Below are 18,090 nucleotides of genomic sequence, written 5' to 3' on the forward strand. Positions count from 1 at the left end.
CCCCCTACCCCCTCTCCCTTATTTTCTTCTTCTTTCATCTTTTAGGGTTTCCGCCAGTGTATTACAAGCTCCTTAAACACCAGATATTTTTGTTTTTACACAACAGCTCCATATATTAATTTAGCTAATACGTCATTAGCCTACTGTTACTGTTAACCACTTTACACACATAAGACCAGCCTGAAAAAAGTTGTTCAAATTGAATAGTTTTGCTTTCTAGTTGGTATCCATCCACTTATGTCCACTAATAACAGAACTGCTAGGCTTTTTTACTGTATGCAAATGATGTTTAGCATGATTGGTGCTCTCGCTTTTAAAAGCTGGAAAGCCAAAAATAAACTCTACAGTCTCTCGTTACCTGTTGTGTGCACAGGTGTGTCACAGCTGGTCAATGGGAGACGGTGTGTTTCCTTTTAATCCTACTGTACACAAAGTGCTTGCAATTCAACTATGGCTGCAGCAGGGGGCGCTCATGGCACAGTTCTTAATGGATAGGAATGAATGCAGGTAATGCCAAAATAATTGTTTGTAGTCAAAATTATGCACATGTATAGGGCTGCCACAAATGATTATTTTGATAGTCGACTAGTCACCGATTATTTTTGCGATTAGTCGACTAATCAGATCATCATCCATTGGACGTAAAACGTACAGCTTATTGCACCAGCATGCATCTTCTCTTATATAACTATCATTAGCTTATAGCTTGGAGTGTTTAAGGTATGTGCTAACTAAAAATAAAGACAAGATGATAGTTTATTAAATTTTAATGAAATTTGCAGATTGTTTCGGTGGAGTTTAATAAACTCCTTGCTATCTAAAATATAACAGGACACCGGAGTATATTCTCGATTCATCTCACTCTTCTGATAATCAGCTGTCTGCCTGATGTTTATTCAGCTGTGTAAAAACTTTAATCTCAGCCAAACCGATTTACTCAGGAACAAATAAAATACTAAAAAAAGCCAAACAATAACATTTTTAAGTTATCTAAGTGACTTATATATGTTTAACATGAGTAGCGAAAGACGGTGGTGGGTTTGAAAACGATTTGCCGGGAGTCCGGTGTTCTCACAGGCTCTAGTGAGGCTTGCCCCCGGCTAGCTATCGAGCTGGTGGGTAACAGACATCTCCAAAAACGTCGGCGCGCTTTTGAAAGTATGTGGTGTCTTGATAAACTGAGCAGATATTTGAGGTTTACACAGCTACATTCTTGCCTGAAAATATGTTAAGCTTTATTTTGTGACCCAGAAATAATAAGAGTAATATTAAAACTAACTAGCTGCCGCCATTGTTGACAAGTGCGCTGGGCCGTGCTATGAATTATGGGACACAGCTTCTTCTTCGGGGTTTAACGGCAGCTGGCATCCTTGTACATGCAGTGCTGCCATCTTCTGTTTCAGTCCGTTATTACACTCTTAAATCCTACTACTCATTCCTGCGTCTTTTGTGATCTTACAAAGCTTCAAACAACGCGTCGACTATTAAAATCGTCTGATTTTAATAGTCGACGTAATCGTGACTAGTCGACTAATCATGGCAGCCCTACACATGTATGTTTAAACTTTTGCACACAATATTGTTAATATGTACAAACTGAATCGAACTGAACAAATTTATGACTTTTTGTTTTGTTTTTTTACAGTAAAGCTAATTTTGCCCATAGCATTCATCTAGTGTATGCTAATGGGTCGTTAACCAAAACTTATCAATTACCAAGTTTGTACAGTTATACCTTTATTACAACAATATAGATTTTCTGAACATTTTTTAGTGACAATTGTGAGAGAAAAATGCCTGCTTTCCAGCCTGGGCTACTTGAACCCCCTATGTTAACTGATATGGCGGAAACCCCGTCTTCTGACATAAACATACTGACACCCTTTTCGCCCTTCTTTCACTTCTTCCTTTACTTTTCTCTAATCAACTTCCACAAACCTTCGTACACTTACAATTTCCTTTCTTGCCCTCCTCTACCCGTGCCTAACATCTAGAGCCTTACTGGAGAACTACTGAGTCTATTTAATATAAGACTGAGAAGAGGATGACCCACTCAGAGGCAAGCTAAGGCCTTTTTAACTATCAGCATGGCAGACATCCACATACACAGAAAATGCAGGGTGGCTAAAAACAGTCAGTATCATTAAATTGTGCTTTAAAATTAAGTTCCAAAAAAGGACGGATTGTTCTGCCCACCGCTGCCCTGACTTCTCTCTCCAAAGGCAGAAAGGAGGAGAGATGTGGTGGAGGAATAAAAGAGGGGACTGATGTTCTCTTAAGTTCAACGTTTGGCTGAACTTGGGTAGGAGATAGAGGCAAGATGCCGCCGTCTTTCTTTTAGGTTCCCCCATGGAGGTGGGGGGATAGCCAGGGTCCTGGGGTGAGGAGGAGGAGCTGAGTGACCGGCTGACTTTCCAGCTCGGGCACCAATCATAGCCGGGAGGCTCTGGTTGCGCCTCAGGCCATCTAAAAGGCTCCCTCCACCTGCTGACACAAATGTGGCAGAATCCTGGCGTGGCATTGAAGCATCAGACTCAGAACCATGCAACACCTTAGTGAATCCCAGCTGCCGGAGCTTCTCCACCAAACCAACACTGGCCGGGTCGGGCCTGGATCTGCCTGATTTGGCGGATGACATGAGGGCTGGGGTTTCTTGGGATGGGCTTGGTAGGTCAGGATGCGGAGCGCGGCCCAGGTTTAACCCATAAACGTCTTGGAGAAAAAGCTCTGCGGGCCGCGAGGCCAGGAAATTGTCAGCTGGGTGTTGGCGGGGCTCTGTAGGCACTGGGGAAGGGGCAGGAGAGTGGGAGGGGGAGTTGGGGGGCGTGCTTGGCAGAAGCTGGAAGAGGGGCTGCCAGGGGGCGGGTCTCGGGGTTGGAGGAGGGTTGGAGACTTGTGCAGAAATACCCCTCTCTAGGACCAGCTTGGTCAGGCCACTGGGGGGTGCAGGCAGACGTCGAGGGGGGAAAGAGTCACCCAGACTGAGTCTGCAGGGAGTCACAGGGGTGCTGGGACCCGTCCTCATGGAGCTAGGCGTGTTCGCCATGTGGGATGACTGAGAACTGAAAGCAAGAAAAGGAGAGTCTGTGTTAGAACAATAACAGTGTTTATGGGATGCTTATTTTCTTGAAGAGGACTCACCTTGGGGTGACCTGTGTGATGTCACACGGGTGCAGAATGCGGCAGGTAGTGAAGGTGTAGGTGGAAAAGGTGGAGCTCTGACACTTCCCTGGGTTTTGGACTGAACAAACAAGAAAACTTCAGAAAACCAAACACGCGCACCTTGGAAATGATGAGCAATAACAAGCTACAAAAAGTGATTTTTACCAGAGGAAGATACTGCTGTCGATGTCAAGGTTTGGCTTTGTGATTGGAGTCCTGCTCCAGAGGCTCCTGGAATGGGCTGAGGCGATTGGCCGGGTTTCTCTGTGGCATGAAGGGGTGTAGGGCAGAAGTCTAACCTGATGGAGGAGGAAGCAGCTGGACTCCCAGTGGAGAGAGGCGGCACTGGGACAGATGATACCGCATGCTTTCTGTCCTTTTTCTCCTCGGGTGTAGATGAGCAGCGCACGTTAAAGGTGATTCCGCCTTCCTCCTCCTCATCTTCCTCCTCCTTACTCCGCTCTGCTGCTCCTTTCTCCAGGATACCATTCCTTCTGTTTTCTTCATCTTCTTCATCCTCCTCCATGTCAGACAGGTGGTACACAGCGTCCTGAGCCAATGGGCGAAAACCTTTAGTCACTACTCCAGGGTGTGGGTCCAGGATGGTTCCCAGGTGAGGTTTGGCCAGCTGCTGCCAGTGGTGCAGTGTCAGCGAGCCTGAGAAAGAAATGTCAGCATGTGTTACTGCATACTCTGCATTTAATTATTAGTTATTAATAATCTCTGCCTCTCTTCCACTGCATGTCCTTGTCCTGTCTTCCTCCCCTCACCCCAACCAACCCCAGCAGATGGCCACCTCTCCCTGAGCCTGGTTCTGCTGGAGGTTTCTTTAATTGGATTACATCACCTTGTAGTAAACGATAACCTTCGAGGTGTCAACAAAGCAAACATTACCTTCCATGGGTTTGACAATCTGGAGCTTCTCAGGCAGGAAAGTCTTAAAAACAGTGGAGGCGATGGAGAGATCCGACAGGTTGGAGAAAGACGAGACTGCACTGCCCATTGGTGAGCTGCAGCAACTGCCTTCTCCTTCCACCTCCGCCAGGGCCTGCACCTTCTTTTCCCGCTCCGCCTGGAAGAACTGTCGCTCGGACAGGAAGTTCTGACGGCGCAATGACAGGCGGTGGAGTGCTCTAGTGAGATCATTTCCTCCCGGACAACCAGGCTGGCCCACTCGGCCCTCCTCCCTGCAAAACATGCATGTTATGACCTGAAATCAAGCATAAATCTCTTCCAAAACAGAAAATGCTCTTTGAAACTTACCCCTGTGTGGACTGAAACGGCTGCGCTGTCATCACCAGAGAGCTCTGTCCGGAGCCAGGGATTGGTGGGTTTGCTGAAGCTGATCGTAGTACTGAGGCATTAACGGAGCGGACTGTTTGGAAGACTCGCTTCTGGGAAATTCTATAGGAAAATGAGGTGAAAGGTCAAAGACTAGACCTAAAATATAATGCAGACACCTAAACTTTTCAAACCCATGAAAAGTCTGGAAAAAAGTACGAGTTCTCCAACACCAACTGTCATCCTCAGCAGCAAACACATTCTGCAGCTTTTAACCTTTGGTCCTGAAAGGCGGTCTCCTCCTCTATACTCAGCTCCTTCCTCATAGTTCCCTCAATCTCTGCTGCCAAGGATTCCTGTAAAAACAGGACACATACGGAGGATTAAAAGTATGCTGTGGATTCAACAAAAGTAATGTTTACAGTCACTGTTCAGCTTAATTCATCCAAGCCTAAAAAATAAATGCACACAGGCCAAAAACTGCAGCTCCTCAAGTGGCCACTTCAGGCTGGCTCCCAAAAGCAAGCCAATATCAGTGCGCCCCAGGGCAGCTGTGGCTACAGTGTAGCTTGCCATCACCAGTGTGTGAATGTGTGGATGACTGAATGTAGTGTAAAGCGCTTTGGGGTCCATAGGGACTAAGTAAAGCGCTTTACAAATACAGGCCATTTACCATTTACATTTACCAATATCCTACAGACTCCCACATTATACTCAACAAAAACTTTAAAGAATATGTCTAAAGCCAGATACGGTTACCTCCTTAAACCCTAAAGCCTGAAATATGAAATGTGTTGTGCAGTTTATTTAGGTTTTTCAAGGGTAAAAGAAAAATCTCACCGATGTTGTAGAACTCAAAAAGTCACAAAAAACTTTATGTAGCAAATACAACACACTGGGTGTTAAAGGGTTAATAGCAGCTGTATGATTCCTTGTGAACACATGTGCCAGGGACTGTATCTTCTTCTGTGTGCTCCAAATAAAAGTTCAAGGGTGCGTTTCTCTCACCATGGGGTAGAGGCCGTAGGGAAGGTGCCGGCGCATCCCAGCTGAGGGGCTGTTTTTACTGCGCAGCTCTTTGATCTCCTCCTGCGACTCATGGAGCATCTCTACACACTCAGCATTCCTCTCGGCCAGCTCGTTCAGCTGCAGCAGACACGTGCAAATAATAATTAATTAAGCAAAGAAATTATTTCAAGAGTAATTAAAATGAATGATGTGTTCAGAGCGTATTTTACTGGATTACTGGATTTATAGAATTAGTATAATCACTGATGAAATGGTAATTTCTCTCAGTAGGCAGGTTGGTAGATGTATGTATGGCAGTAATTCCCAAAGTGTAGGCTCGGGCAAAATTACTCACAAGTTTGTATATTTATATGAATTTATTTAAAAAAGTAAAATAAAACTGGGAAAAGGAGGTGGTTAGTTTGTGATATTTCTCAACACTCTGACCTAAATTTACTGTTTATGCTAAATTTTATGTTTATGCTTTTAGGACACAGTTTTTAGGGAAACACATCATTTTCCCTTGTATTAGGAATGATGTTAGGAATGAAAATCAGATCAGACTGACAGATTTGACAACGTTAAAGCTCTAAATTGCTGTAAACCGGCTCCAACACAAACCATAAGTGTGGTTTCTTACAAAGGCTTGACATAAAAGCTACAAACCTACATTATATGATCACATTTGCATCTTTGTAGAATAATTAAACTGGTCTTGCTCTAAAAAGGAACTTGAACACTCGTATGAGACTGTACCTCTGCTGTGAGCTGTCTCTGAGCATCTTTGGAGGCCTGCAGGTGGATCCTGAGCTCCTCTTTCTCCAGAGCCAGCTGGAGATAAACAGCATCACACCAAGAGCGTTCACACACTGTGCCAGCATCTACAGTAGGTAATCAGTGCTAGCAGTTAAGCTTGCCCACCTCCTTCACTCTGTGTTGCAGCTCGACTATTTGGGAAAGCAGCTGAGCGATTTCCTCCTGGTGTCTGAGCAGCTCCTCGTTCTTCTGAGATAGATCTTCAGTCAACGAAACCATCTGGCTGTTGGACTCGCCTGACCCCACGTGTGATATACACAAACACACCAAAGATTAAATTCAGATGCCTGATCTGTAAAAGTTCCTTTTGAACATAAGTTTGCAAACTTCAAGAAAAACTCACGGAGCTCTTTGACACAGTCGCTCACTAGCTGCTGCTCCTTCTCCTCATAGGTGATGGTGTCTCTTTTGAGTTGACAAGCCTGGATAAGTCAAAAAAGCTCAGTTTGCAGCAGAGATTATACTTCAACATCTGCTTCTGATCAATTTGCTTCCCAAAGAACGGCATACCTCGGTTCTCAGTGCCAGATTTTCTTCCTCTAGGTCCTGCAGCTTGCTCTGCAGGGACTCCAGCTGACTAAGTGCAGCAGCGGCGGTTCCCCCCGGCAGGTGAGGTTGCCGCAGTGGGGTCGACACGCTGGAATCGGTCTCGCTCTCCTCAGAGGCACTGGCCACCATCCGCAGCAATTCATCCTTCTTACTGAGCTCATGTTGCAGCTGATGAACCTGACCAATGTGGACAGTTTAGGAAAAGTGATTGGTGTTTACAGGATTTTAACATTTTAAAGCTCTCTTTTTCTAGAGATACAAAAATCTAACTTTCATTTTTTTTTTGGTTGAAGTTTAGTTTAAAGCTGGAAAGTGAATGGAATATTTGTATGTATACAGCAAACATGCATGACTTGTGGCAGAAATACCATTTTATTGAAATAAAATGGTATGTTATTTTGGCTGCAGATGCATTTAAAAAAATAGTACATTATTAATGTATATCAAGCATTTTTTGGTCCATGAGATATTCAATTCAATTCAATTTTATTTATATAGTTCTAAATCACAGCAACAGTCACCTCGAACCGCTTTATATAGTTCGGTAAACACCCTACAGCAATACAGAGAAACCGCAACAATCAGAAGACCCCTATAAGAAAGCACTTGGCAAAAGTGGAAAGGAAAAACTTCGTTTTAAGAGGAAGAAACCTCTGTCAGAACCACGCTCAGGGAGGGGCAGGCATCTACCGCAACTATTAACTAGCTAACTAACTATTAGGAAAAGGTGTACCACAGGGATCTATTTTAGAGCCCCTTTTTATTATTCAAATGTCTAAATGCTTTATTCAATTTCTCTTTTAAAAACCTATTGCAACAATATCACTAGATCATGCAGACATGTTGAGGAGGTAATTTAGCCTTTAAATCAGCTGTGCTGGATCAAGGACACATCTGAAACCTGCAGGACACCATGCTCTTGAGGCCTGGAGTTCCCTCACCCCTAATTTAAATGATCATACTATCACCCTCTCTTTATGTAGCACAAAACATTATTTACACATTTTAAGGTGAATAAAAACAGTTACCTGATCTACAGACTGTGCTATCTGCTCCTCTAAGGCCTCATTTCGCTCCTGTAGCAGGTGGTTCCTCTGTAGAAGTGACTGACCAATCCGAGCTGCCAACTCCAAATCTCTGTCCCGCTGTTCAAATAGAACACAAGGCACCCAGGGTTAATCAGTTAACTGGCTGTTGTTTTCTTAGCTGAAAAAAATGATCACAAATGAGGTCAACGCCCTACCTCAGCCAAAAGGTGTGTGACCACTTCAATGTCATTGTACGTCTTGGTCATCTGTTCCACTCGATCAGCACTGAGGACTGGCCAGAGGGAAAACGTTAACTTTTAGGCAACAAACAAGCAAAAACACACACACACACACACATCTAAAAAAAATCTAGAATCCCCACTCTGGCATGCACACTGTGCATCCAAGCAACTCCACACAAACATGAAAATAAAATCAATTACTGGACACGTCTTTAACATGCATGGTCTACTACATAATAAAGAATTCTGACCACAAGCAACATTAGGAGCTACTTGGCTATTATAGCCACATAACATCACCATTCTTTACACTTTTTAGCATCTGATTATGGACGCGTGGTCCAAATTATGTCCACTAAATTGCTAAATGATTATTGCTGGAGCAATAATTATGCAACACGTGCTAGTGGTCTGAATTTAAAAAGAACACTAGCTTTACAAATTAATAACTGTACTACAAGCTGACTACAGTACACAGTACAGTACTACAGTTGGAAGCAGAAGACCTTTACTATGCAAGTCTCTTGTCTTATTGTTTACATGCAAAAAGTGGAGAGGGGCTCCCAATCAGTGGCCTAGGAACGGATCCTAGATCACATCCTAGAAGTGTGTGGCCACACTTTTGACAGAAGCCCCTCTCTCACACTTGAGTTAAATGAAGTTCCAGAGAAGAACAGGCAAGTAGGAAGAGTAGGATACCTTTGGAGAGGCTCTGAGAGCCTGGGTGGGAATAAGAAGGAGGTTCCAAAGCAAGATATGCTAGTGAGAGAGATGCAGAGAGAGAAAAAGAGGGGAAAGTTCAGATGGTGTAGAAGTAAACCAGCCAGTTTTAAGACAGATGGAAAAAGAAAGGAAAAGGAAAGAGACAAACACTGGCAGAAAAATGAAAGTTTCAATAAACCAACATCATGTAGAGACATTAGTTTGTTGAGAGTCAGAGAATCTACACATCGATTAGTCTGGTCTGCTTTTAGCACCTGAGTGGGTGTCACCAGCGCTGCACAGTTCAGCGTTCCACCTGTTCAAAGAAAAGTGGCAACCCTAATCAATGAGCCATCTGGTTTCAGCTAGAAGCCCTTTAACAGAGTGATGCGTGTCCCCAACACTCATTTAGAATATTTACTTCTGTTGGTTTGATCAAAAACTTACAACCTTATTACAACTTCTTTGTGCAATCCCAGTTTACTGCTTACTGTACAAACACCTACAACTACAATAACAAAGTGTAATCCAAGTACTGTTAACGATAATCTAACCTAAAGAGCGATCGCTTACTATGACGCAGCGTTGCACAGATTCACATCGGACTCACTATCTTTTTTTCTGAATAAATGTAGTGTAATAAAACAGTTTCAGCAGGGATTAAAAGTAACAAGCTGAGCTAGGCAGCTGCTCAAATGGATGAGAGCATTCATCCAGTAATCTGAAGCCTACAATGACCTCTGAATCTGGACACTGCACTCCAACAACCAGCGGGTAAAAATAACCTCTGCCCAGCACGGCTATCCTTGTTACAGTTACAGTGCATACATAATGCATATAATGTCTCAAGTTACTGTTCCACACACACAAACTCACAGACAAAAACATACACTAATACCTTTACCTGCTGCTGAAAGCATGCCATCATTGTATGGGTTATGTATGTCCATAGTCTGGCTTGATCATGATCAGATGCTGCATAAATAAATGAAACTGTTTACACCACATGCTGATCGCAGGGTGGGAAAGCAGTGTAGGTTGTATTGACTTATACAAGGCAGTAACTGAACTCTGGCCGCAATAAATTTCATAACAGCAAAGTCCAACCTCTGTTTCATTTTGACATAAATTCATGGACTACAGACACACAACAGGCCAATGGGTGGTCAATGTGTTACTTGTTAAGTAACATGAATCTCCAGAGTCATGGCTGCTTGAACCTTTGGCATCAATAAACTCAACATGTGATTATACAACAAACTCAACTTCAAAATGCAGTGTGAGGAATAAATGGTACAATCATATGGACGCACCAATATGACACCTGGATCAAACTCAAAAAGCTTATCTCTTTCAAATCAACTCTAGGTCGCTCTATGTTTGCTCCATCATGAGCCAGCAGAAATGCACAGGTTAATAACTCGAGTTAATAACTCATGCAAAGCTACTGGAATTGAGCATAAGTACAAGAAAGTTTTACAACTCAAATCCTGGAGCGTAAAAACACTCCCAGCTCTTGTTGTCAGGCTTTGAAAAAGAGATAGGACATCATCTCGTCGAGCCAAATGACAAGATCCTCAACAGCCATTAAATTACAGTATAAACTCTTCAAATTTCACAACATGACACTAAAACCAGGATACTTGATACTCGTATAACCATAGTGGAGTACTGAAATATTTCAGCATCAACTGCAAGGTCTAAATATGAATGTCAAAATCAGACCTCTCTAAGTGTTTTCACACATCTTAACATGCCATGCCCCAGCACACGTTATTAATAGGCTGTGTTTAACTTTGCAGAAGTGGAGCAAACAGCACCATGAAACTGAGACTCCTCCAATGTCCAATTTCCTCACATGTGCAACTAAAACACTTCATTCATTACTTGTTTTTTTTTTTTAAGTTACTATTTATTTGAGAAATGCTCAAATTGTTGGTTTGATCAAACATTAATAAAAGGAAATGACGAAACATTCAGTGAACTGAAACAATCAAGATCTGCTCACGTTAAATCAAATAATCTTCAAACGCAGGAAACAAAGCGTTGGCAATTATGAGAAAAACAGGAAGTTTATCCTGTCTCGTTCCAGCATACTGCAACCTGTTTAAATGTAAACACACCATCAGATTTGCCCACTTCCTTTCTAGTAACACACACAGACACTTTGCCCTCTACGCTGTCACGTTTTGCCTGACCTTGCTGACATGCTTACTGAAGCTGCATGCCTGTCTCTCTCTCTTTCTGTCTTTCAGACATGTACTGAGGACTAAGCCCATGCTCACCTTCCACAGGAAACTTATCGTACACCTCCTCATTGTGGATGTTTAACACAGGCATGTTGTGTCTCCTCTCTGTGCTCTCTTGTCTTCATTCTCTATCTATCCACACCGCCTCTCTTGTTACTGTCCCGTGACTCACTCTGGCTTTGGTTTTGAACTCCGCTGCACTTAACTGTGCTGGATCTTTCTCTCTCTCTCTCTCTCTCTCTCACACACACACACAGTGCCACAGTCACACAAGCAAAGACAAACAGACACAATGACGAACGCTGTGCGAAATAATGTCCACACTAAATCCCTGCGACTTTAATTGAACGGCACCACATAAAAAGAATCCCTCACATGCCTAATGCACTCACACATACACACACACACACCATCTGCTCGGTTCTGTTGTACAAGGCTTAACCAATCAAAAGGACGTCTGGAAAAGGAAGCAGCTTTGCAAAAATATACCAAAATGTACACACTTACTCATGTAGCGGAAAGTCTCCTCAGCCAGCATGGGGGAGATGGCGCTGTTCCCGGGACCTTCGTCTGGGGAGCAGCTCGGGGAAACCACCCAGTCCTGACTGTCTGACAGGTACACGGAGCCAGAGCCGACCGAACCGGAGCCCAGTGAGCCGGAGCCATAATTCCTCCCGCTGCTGCCCAGCCCCTCGTCTGGAGGAAGACAGACAAAAAAACTCATCACCAACAGCTGGTGGAGCAACCATTACTGTCATTATTGTTGGGGGGGGTTTAATGTTGTTGTTTGTTTGTTTTTTGTTTTTTTATTAATCTTCTAGTCAATAATAGTTGACTAAGTCTCTGTGTCTCCTATGACAACTGGGACAGGCTGCAGCACCTCCGGGCCCTTGAATTGGATAAATGGAAGGTGGATGGATGGAAAATCTTCTAGTCTAAAATTGTCCATAATGGCAGGCATATGATGAATTCCTTACTTTTTGAGAATTAAACAATAAAAAAGTCAAACAAAAGAGCTGCTCTATCACAACTATCATTAACTATGTAAAGCACTTTGTGCTACATTTTTTTTTTTTTTTGTATGAAAAGTGCTTTATAAATAAAGATTGATTGATTGATTGATTGATTGAACAAGGTGCTTAGGCTGATTTAGAAATAGTATGAGTCCATTGGTGGGCCAGCAGAAGTTCACAGCACTCCTGGCAGTGCGTGCAGAACAAATAGCAGATGGCAGTGTGGAGTCAAGCAGCCCTTCCCATCTTGTGTTTTCCCTAACACCTGGCTCACTGGCCAGCCTGCCCTTGTAGCAGTTCTCGATACCAACTAACTGCTTCTCCAGTGGATTTCCAGTGAGTTGGATGTACTCCAACTGTACCAACTGGGACTGCAGCTCCCCTTTAACCCTAGATAGATCTCCGATTTGAACTAGAGAGATGTTCAATGTCACTAACCGCTCTCTAAGATGGTGCAGATATACTGATTATGCTGTTTAGTTATTTATTCCCCACAAAGCACTTGAAAAATCAATTATTTGCCACAAAAACAGACAAAAAGTGTGTGGGCTGAGGTATTATCATGGCACAATGGCATTCCATTAAGTTGATAAATGAAGAGGGAAGCTTTTATTTTGGCAAAGCTGTGCAGCTCCAGTGAGATTTGCGTGTGGGCTGATGAACAGTGTGTGTGTGTATATTGTCTTGGCTCAGGCACTGTACAAGCCAATGTCCTTCCACTCGAACAAATATGTGGTTTACTAGGACAAACAGAGCTAACTATAGCATCAGGCTTAAAGGCACCACATACTGTACCTCAGGGAGACCTGATACTCACAAAGCAGCATTTAATAATGTGCGCAAAGCAAATTGGTGGCTGTACTGCAGCTTTTGATATATGATATTTATACAGAAGACCATCTCACCTGTCTCCGTGCTCGACTCTTTCTTCTCCACCGCCCGGGGTTTGACTTCAAACATATCCCGTCTTTGGAAAGGGGGAGTGGGGAGGGGAAGCTCTCCCACTCGTGAAAAGAAGAAGCTGGACAGAACACAGGAGCTGCTACTGGCATGACATCACATCCTGTTCCTGTGCTGACAGGGCGGTGTGCCCATACACACCGCTACCTGAAACAGAAGAGAGAAGTGTTAGTGGTCTCACAGATAAAGACGTGACCTCCACAGAGGCTGAATGAGGGGCAATATACATGTCCAGGTAACGTGTGCAGCTGGTAATAAAGCAGACTGACTCATTTCCTTCTTATGCTCTCCTTCACACCTGTTTTATAACATTTAGAGCCACCCACAGTGTTTGATTTTTGAACCACAGATATCGTTTTCAGGCAAGGACAAATCTAAAATAAATGCTAAAATGCTAACGCTAAAAGATTTCTTCTACTTCTACTAAACAAACTAAAGGTGAGGCTCTGAGATTTTGATTGAAGAAATGTTGTGACAATAACTCCACATACAGTTTTTAGGGAGGGGTGACATTGAGCCAGCCCACATCCTGTTGCCTGTCTCTGTATGAACTCTTCCAATGCTTAAAGAGATGACCGAAGGTAGGGCTGTTCCATATAACGATATATATCGGACGACGATATAAAAACGTCTATCGTTTCATTTTACGCTATCGTTTGTTTCGTGATGTGGCAAAATAAACTGTTTACGGCAATATTTTTTCACCGTTTTGATGGTCACTGTAGTGGCTATGTAAATTTCTTAAAGTTCTCTCTTTCTCTTATATTTAATATAACCACACTACCGACGACAAGAGCCTGTTTTTATGCGTTGTCGTTAGCAACAACGAGGGTAAAACCATCACGTGTCCGCTTGTTTATTTTCTACATAAACCTTTCACAATAAAGCTCAAGATCCTGTTGAGACCTTTCAAAATAAACTGAATCACGTGAAAGAGTATGCAGAGTATTGACGGATGAGAATTAAAAAAGAACCGCCAGGTGCTAAAAAATAAACCTCAGACTCAAACGTTAGAACAGGCTTTTCCCCGCAGCACGCCGTGTAATAAATACCCACAAAGAAAACGGCAGCCGTTACAACTTATGTCTAAAAATGTGTCGTTTCATGCATCGGTTAAAACACTCAACTCCAGGTACATGATGCGCAACTGGAAACACTTCCCGCAAGTCGAGCTGCCCGAGATTCACAGAATTTACAGAAAATGTTAAATTTTTGTGATTTATATCATTATCGGGACTAGAGCCAGGCGATATGAGATTTTTTCATATCACGATATGTTTTTTTCATTTCAGGCGATAACGATATCTATCACGATATAAGCCAAATAACTATATTTGTAAGATTTAAATGTGCCGTTGCTCACAAGTAAAATGTGAAATAATCAGCAGCTTGTTTTGATTTAAATATTTATTTCCCATAATAAGTTCAACAGGGTAGATGTACTTAAGGAACATGAGACTTTTTCAGATAAATAAAGGCAAATATTGCAAACTACACAAAAGGCAGCCGCTAAAGCGTTTAAGTTTCAAAATAGAACAAACGAAACAGACTAAATTGTCAATTCCACTTAGAAACAAAATATTAATTCTAAAAATAAATCTTAGTTTGTGTTACAGAAGAACAGACAAAACTGACTAACTTTTGTCAATATCAAATAAACTGAGAACTAAAAGGAAATTCTCAATCTCTCCTTGTTGTATAGCTTAGCTTTTCAAACAGTTTTAACAGTTACTTTAGCCTGACAAAAGCCGAATGACGAATTAGCGCTTCCAGTCAGAGATTGAGCATGCACCACTTTATTGGATTTCCTTGTGCTGTACGTAACAAGTCACGTGACGTGACGCTGCGGCTGTGATTGGTTTGGCTCTGCGCTACTTAATTTGGATTGGCTGTTCTGTTTTTTTTAAGAGGACAAGAGCGGCGAGGCCTATCGCAATAGTTTAATTTTTCTATCGAGAAAAAGTTATTTCGCAATACATATCATTATCGTTCTATCGCCCAGCTCTAATCGGGACGATAGATGTCTTATATCGGGATATGAGATTTTGGTCATATCGCACAGCCCTAACCGAAGGAATGAGACAGGATGTGATGTCTTAAAGGGATGGGACATGTGCTTCTAGATATATTCTTATTTCCTTAAACACATCTTTAATCTCAATTAACTGGCTGCTGTTGGAGTCATGAAAAACATAAAAAAGTCAAATGTTTTTCAGTTTCCCATGATCCAGTTTGCTTGATTTATATAGACGTTATATAAAAGATGAACACAAATTCAAGCTCTAAAATGTGAACACAGGATCTCTGTTAACAATATGACTATGACGTCATCAGGGTTATTTCTGGGGACTCTAGCCCTCTACAGTGGACAAAGGAGATGTTATACAACTCTTTCCACGAACTGAGCAGCACTTCTGTCCAGTCAAGTGATCATCATGTGTAAAAGTACATCGGTGTTAGTACATCTTAGTAGTTTTCAACATGACAAGCAATTAGAAAGAATCTAGGTTTAAAGAAATTGCACATTGCCTAACTTTTCAGATCCAGGGGTTTCTTCTATCTTTCATATACAGTCTGTGAAAGAGACATGCTAGGAATAGGCTGAGTACCTTTTACATCAGCAGCCTGTGCATGCAGATGCACACAAACTCTATGTGGGTGTTTATCAGAGAGCATGCCTGTGGAAGGACAGAATCCTTGGGCAACATTCATACACTCCTTACACAACAGTGACGCTTAAACAATCATCTCCATAATAGAGGAGATTAAAGGAGATGAGATGCATGCAACGCTACAGCCTAAACTTGCTGCTTACCACTAAACACCTGGTAGATATACTGGACCTACCCATTAATGACCAGTTGACTCATCCTAGGGTTCAAATGATCACATTAGGCCGTGAAGCAATTTTAAGCACAGAATATTGCATGTGTCAATCATTAATATGAATCTCTATCAAACAAATGCTTCTTATTTTCTCTCCCATTTAAAATGCCAGGACTGATGGTGTCCAAGTGCCTCTGAGTCACTTCATGACTGTCACAGGCAGACAGCTTCCTGACTAAGCACTCAGAAATTAAATGGAAATTTGTGGTTCATTGGCTAGGCTCATACACACAAACACAACACTCTCTGGCTTCACTGTGACCACTGCTACTTAAGAGAGGCGATGGTATAAAGATGTAAAATCCACAGCAGTAAGGAAGCAGCCCTGAAAGTAACACTTAAACAGACTCATCACCGCATCACTACACATAGCACGAGTCTGTCCGAGCTCTTCCACAGGGACTGTCTGCTTATATCAGCCTTTCGCAGGCGTCACCTCCCTTCATGTCTGATCTACACCTTCAGCTCAATGCTCAACCTGACTTTGTTGAAGTTAGCTTAGAATGATATCTCTTTTGACATTTTCCCTTACCGGTTATTGGCCTTGCTTTTTAATCACAGCATCTGCACTGAGCCCGTGATAGAGCGGACAAACTAGGGAGGGCATGTGCACAGGGGAGGCAGCGCATTTGATTGACTGCACCAGGGGCTTTAGATGCATAACCAGAAATCCCTCACAGGAACATCAGCATTCCTTGTCATGACTGGCCAAAAGGAATTAAACCAAGTCACATACAGCATCATGAAATACTAATCTGATCTGATCTGACTGTCAACTATAATCTAGATCTGGACAGATATACTCATTGGCTGATACTGGCAAAACGTATGTCATCCAATACGCAGTTAAAAGATAATATTATCTTAACCACAACAACATGCATGAAAAGATGCTTGGGATTATCTAGAGAGTATTATAATAAAAAAAATCTCACTGAGTGGCTCCACATCCGTTGTTTACGATGCGATGTTATCAGCACTGTCTGCACCACACGGAGCAGAGCAAGATCATAAAAACCTCACCACAATCACAGCAAGCAGTCAAGCAGTGTAAAATAATGCAAAAAAATTTTAACAACGACCCCACAAATAGCCTTGTCAGTGCATTCTCGAACAAAGGTTATGGATATATATGTAAACTTTTTTTTTGCATATATCAGGTTCAGATTCTTTTAATACCATAAAACATCGATAAACTCATATAAATCCAGTTCACTATGACCCCAAACAAACTCAGTATCTAATGATTCACCATGAACACGTTAACTAAGCAGAACTTAGTTTGAAAATAACCTTTAATTTGAAATGTTTTGCTGTTTAGTAACAGCACAGACTGCCTCCCCTACAACCCCACGGATTATGTGTTACACAAGGTGCTACATGAATTTGAATTATTATTATTATTAATAATAATAATAATAATAACAATATTAGTATTAGTAGTATTAAAATGTTTAACCACATAAATAAATATGAAAAAGCTACGGTATTCTTCAATTTGGCATCATTCATTCAGCTGATAGCATTTAACAGGGAGTTGCTGGGATAGTTAGTTCAGCCACTGCAGACATGAAACTCTCTTGCTAGCCCAAGCTTTCCTGATATCAAGTACTTTTTCTTGGAACCTTTATCGGCTGAACTCTCCAGAGGATCCAGACACATGAAAAAAAAATGTTAAGCTAGCGAATGAACCGTAAGATATTGCACACCTGTCTGTTTGTTGAGCTGACCATTAGCTAAAATTTACTCACTCCGTTCTTTAGTTATACTTTTGTAATAAAGGCTAATAAGAAGGTTATAAGAGATTTATATAAATAAATGCGAACTAAAGTTAACAAAATGTTTTGCATATCGGCTAACAAAAAAACTAACAACCAAAAAAACTGTAAATACGTTAGCTAGCTTAACCATCCTGTGGCTGGCTGACAGCTTCACTGTTGCTCATATCGCGTTAGCCAACAACCGCGAGCTTAAACAATCAGCATGCCTTCCGCGTTGACCGTTATACATTATACAGCTTAAAACACATTTTATTAGTTACAATCAGGCTTACCCTATATCAGTATTATTCCAAATCATGGGCAGTTCCAGCAATACATGCGGTGTCTGTCAATCCCTTCACCAAAGCCTCAAACAATGGAGGGGAAGCGAGGGGAGGGAGGGCAACAAGCGGTCATCAAGTGGCGACAGTAAG

The 18,090-nt window shown here is 42.1% G+C and overlaps 1 protein-coding gene across 1 annotated transcript; it reads right to left on the reverse strand.

Annotated features, from left to right (window-relative positions):
- Window positions 1–1,785: 1,785 nt before the first annotated feature.
- On the reverse strand, window positions 1,786–18,076 carry trak2 (trafficking protein, kinesin binding 2). The gene is made up of 17 exons (XM_014337304.2): window positions 17,950–18,076; window positions 12,956–13,157; window positions 11,545–11,733; window positions 8,786–8,845; window positions 8,060–8,136; window positions 7,845–7,961; window positions 6,778–6,993; window positions 6,611–6,689; window positions 6,373–6,503; window positions 6,208–6,282; window positions 5,452–5,589; window positions 4,720–4,799; window positions 4,426–4,566; window positions 4,057–4,349; window positions 3,328–3,819; window positions 3,142–3,241; window positions 1,786–3,062 (listed from the first exon to the last, which is right to left on the reverse strand). Exons 2-17 carry the CDS (start codon window positions 13,008–13,010, stop codon window positions 2,282–2,284), a joined length of 3,024 nt encoding a protein of 1,007 aa, XP_014192790.1. The 5' UTR covers window positions 13,011–13,157; window positions 17,950–18,076; the 3' UTR covers window positions 1,786–2,281.
- Window positions 18,077–18,090: the final 14 nt, after the last annotated feature.

Source organism: Haplochromis burtoni, unplaced genomic scaffold (assembly GCF_018398535.1).
Source record: "Haplochromis burtoni strain Fernald_Lab_line unplaced genomic scaffold, NCSU_Asbu1 Contig_139, whole genome shotgun sequence".
Taxonomy (NCBI): domain Eukaryota; kingdom Metazoa; phylum Chordata; class Actinopteri; order Cichliformes; family Cichlidae; genus Haplochromis; species Haplochromis burtoni.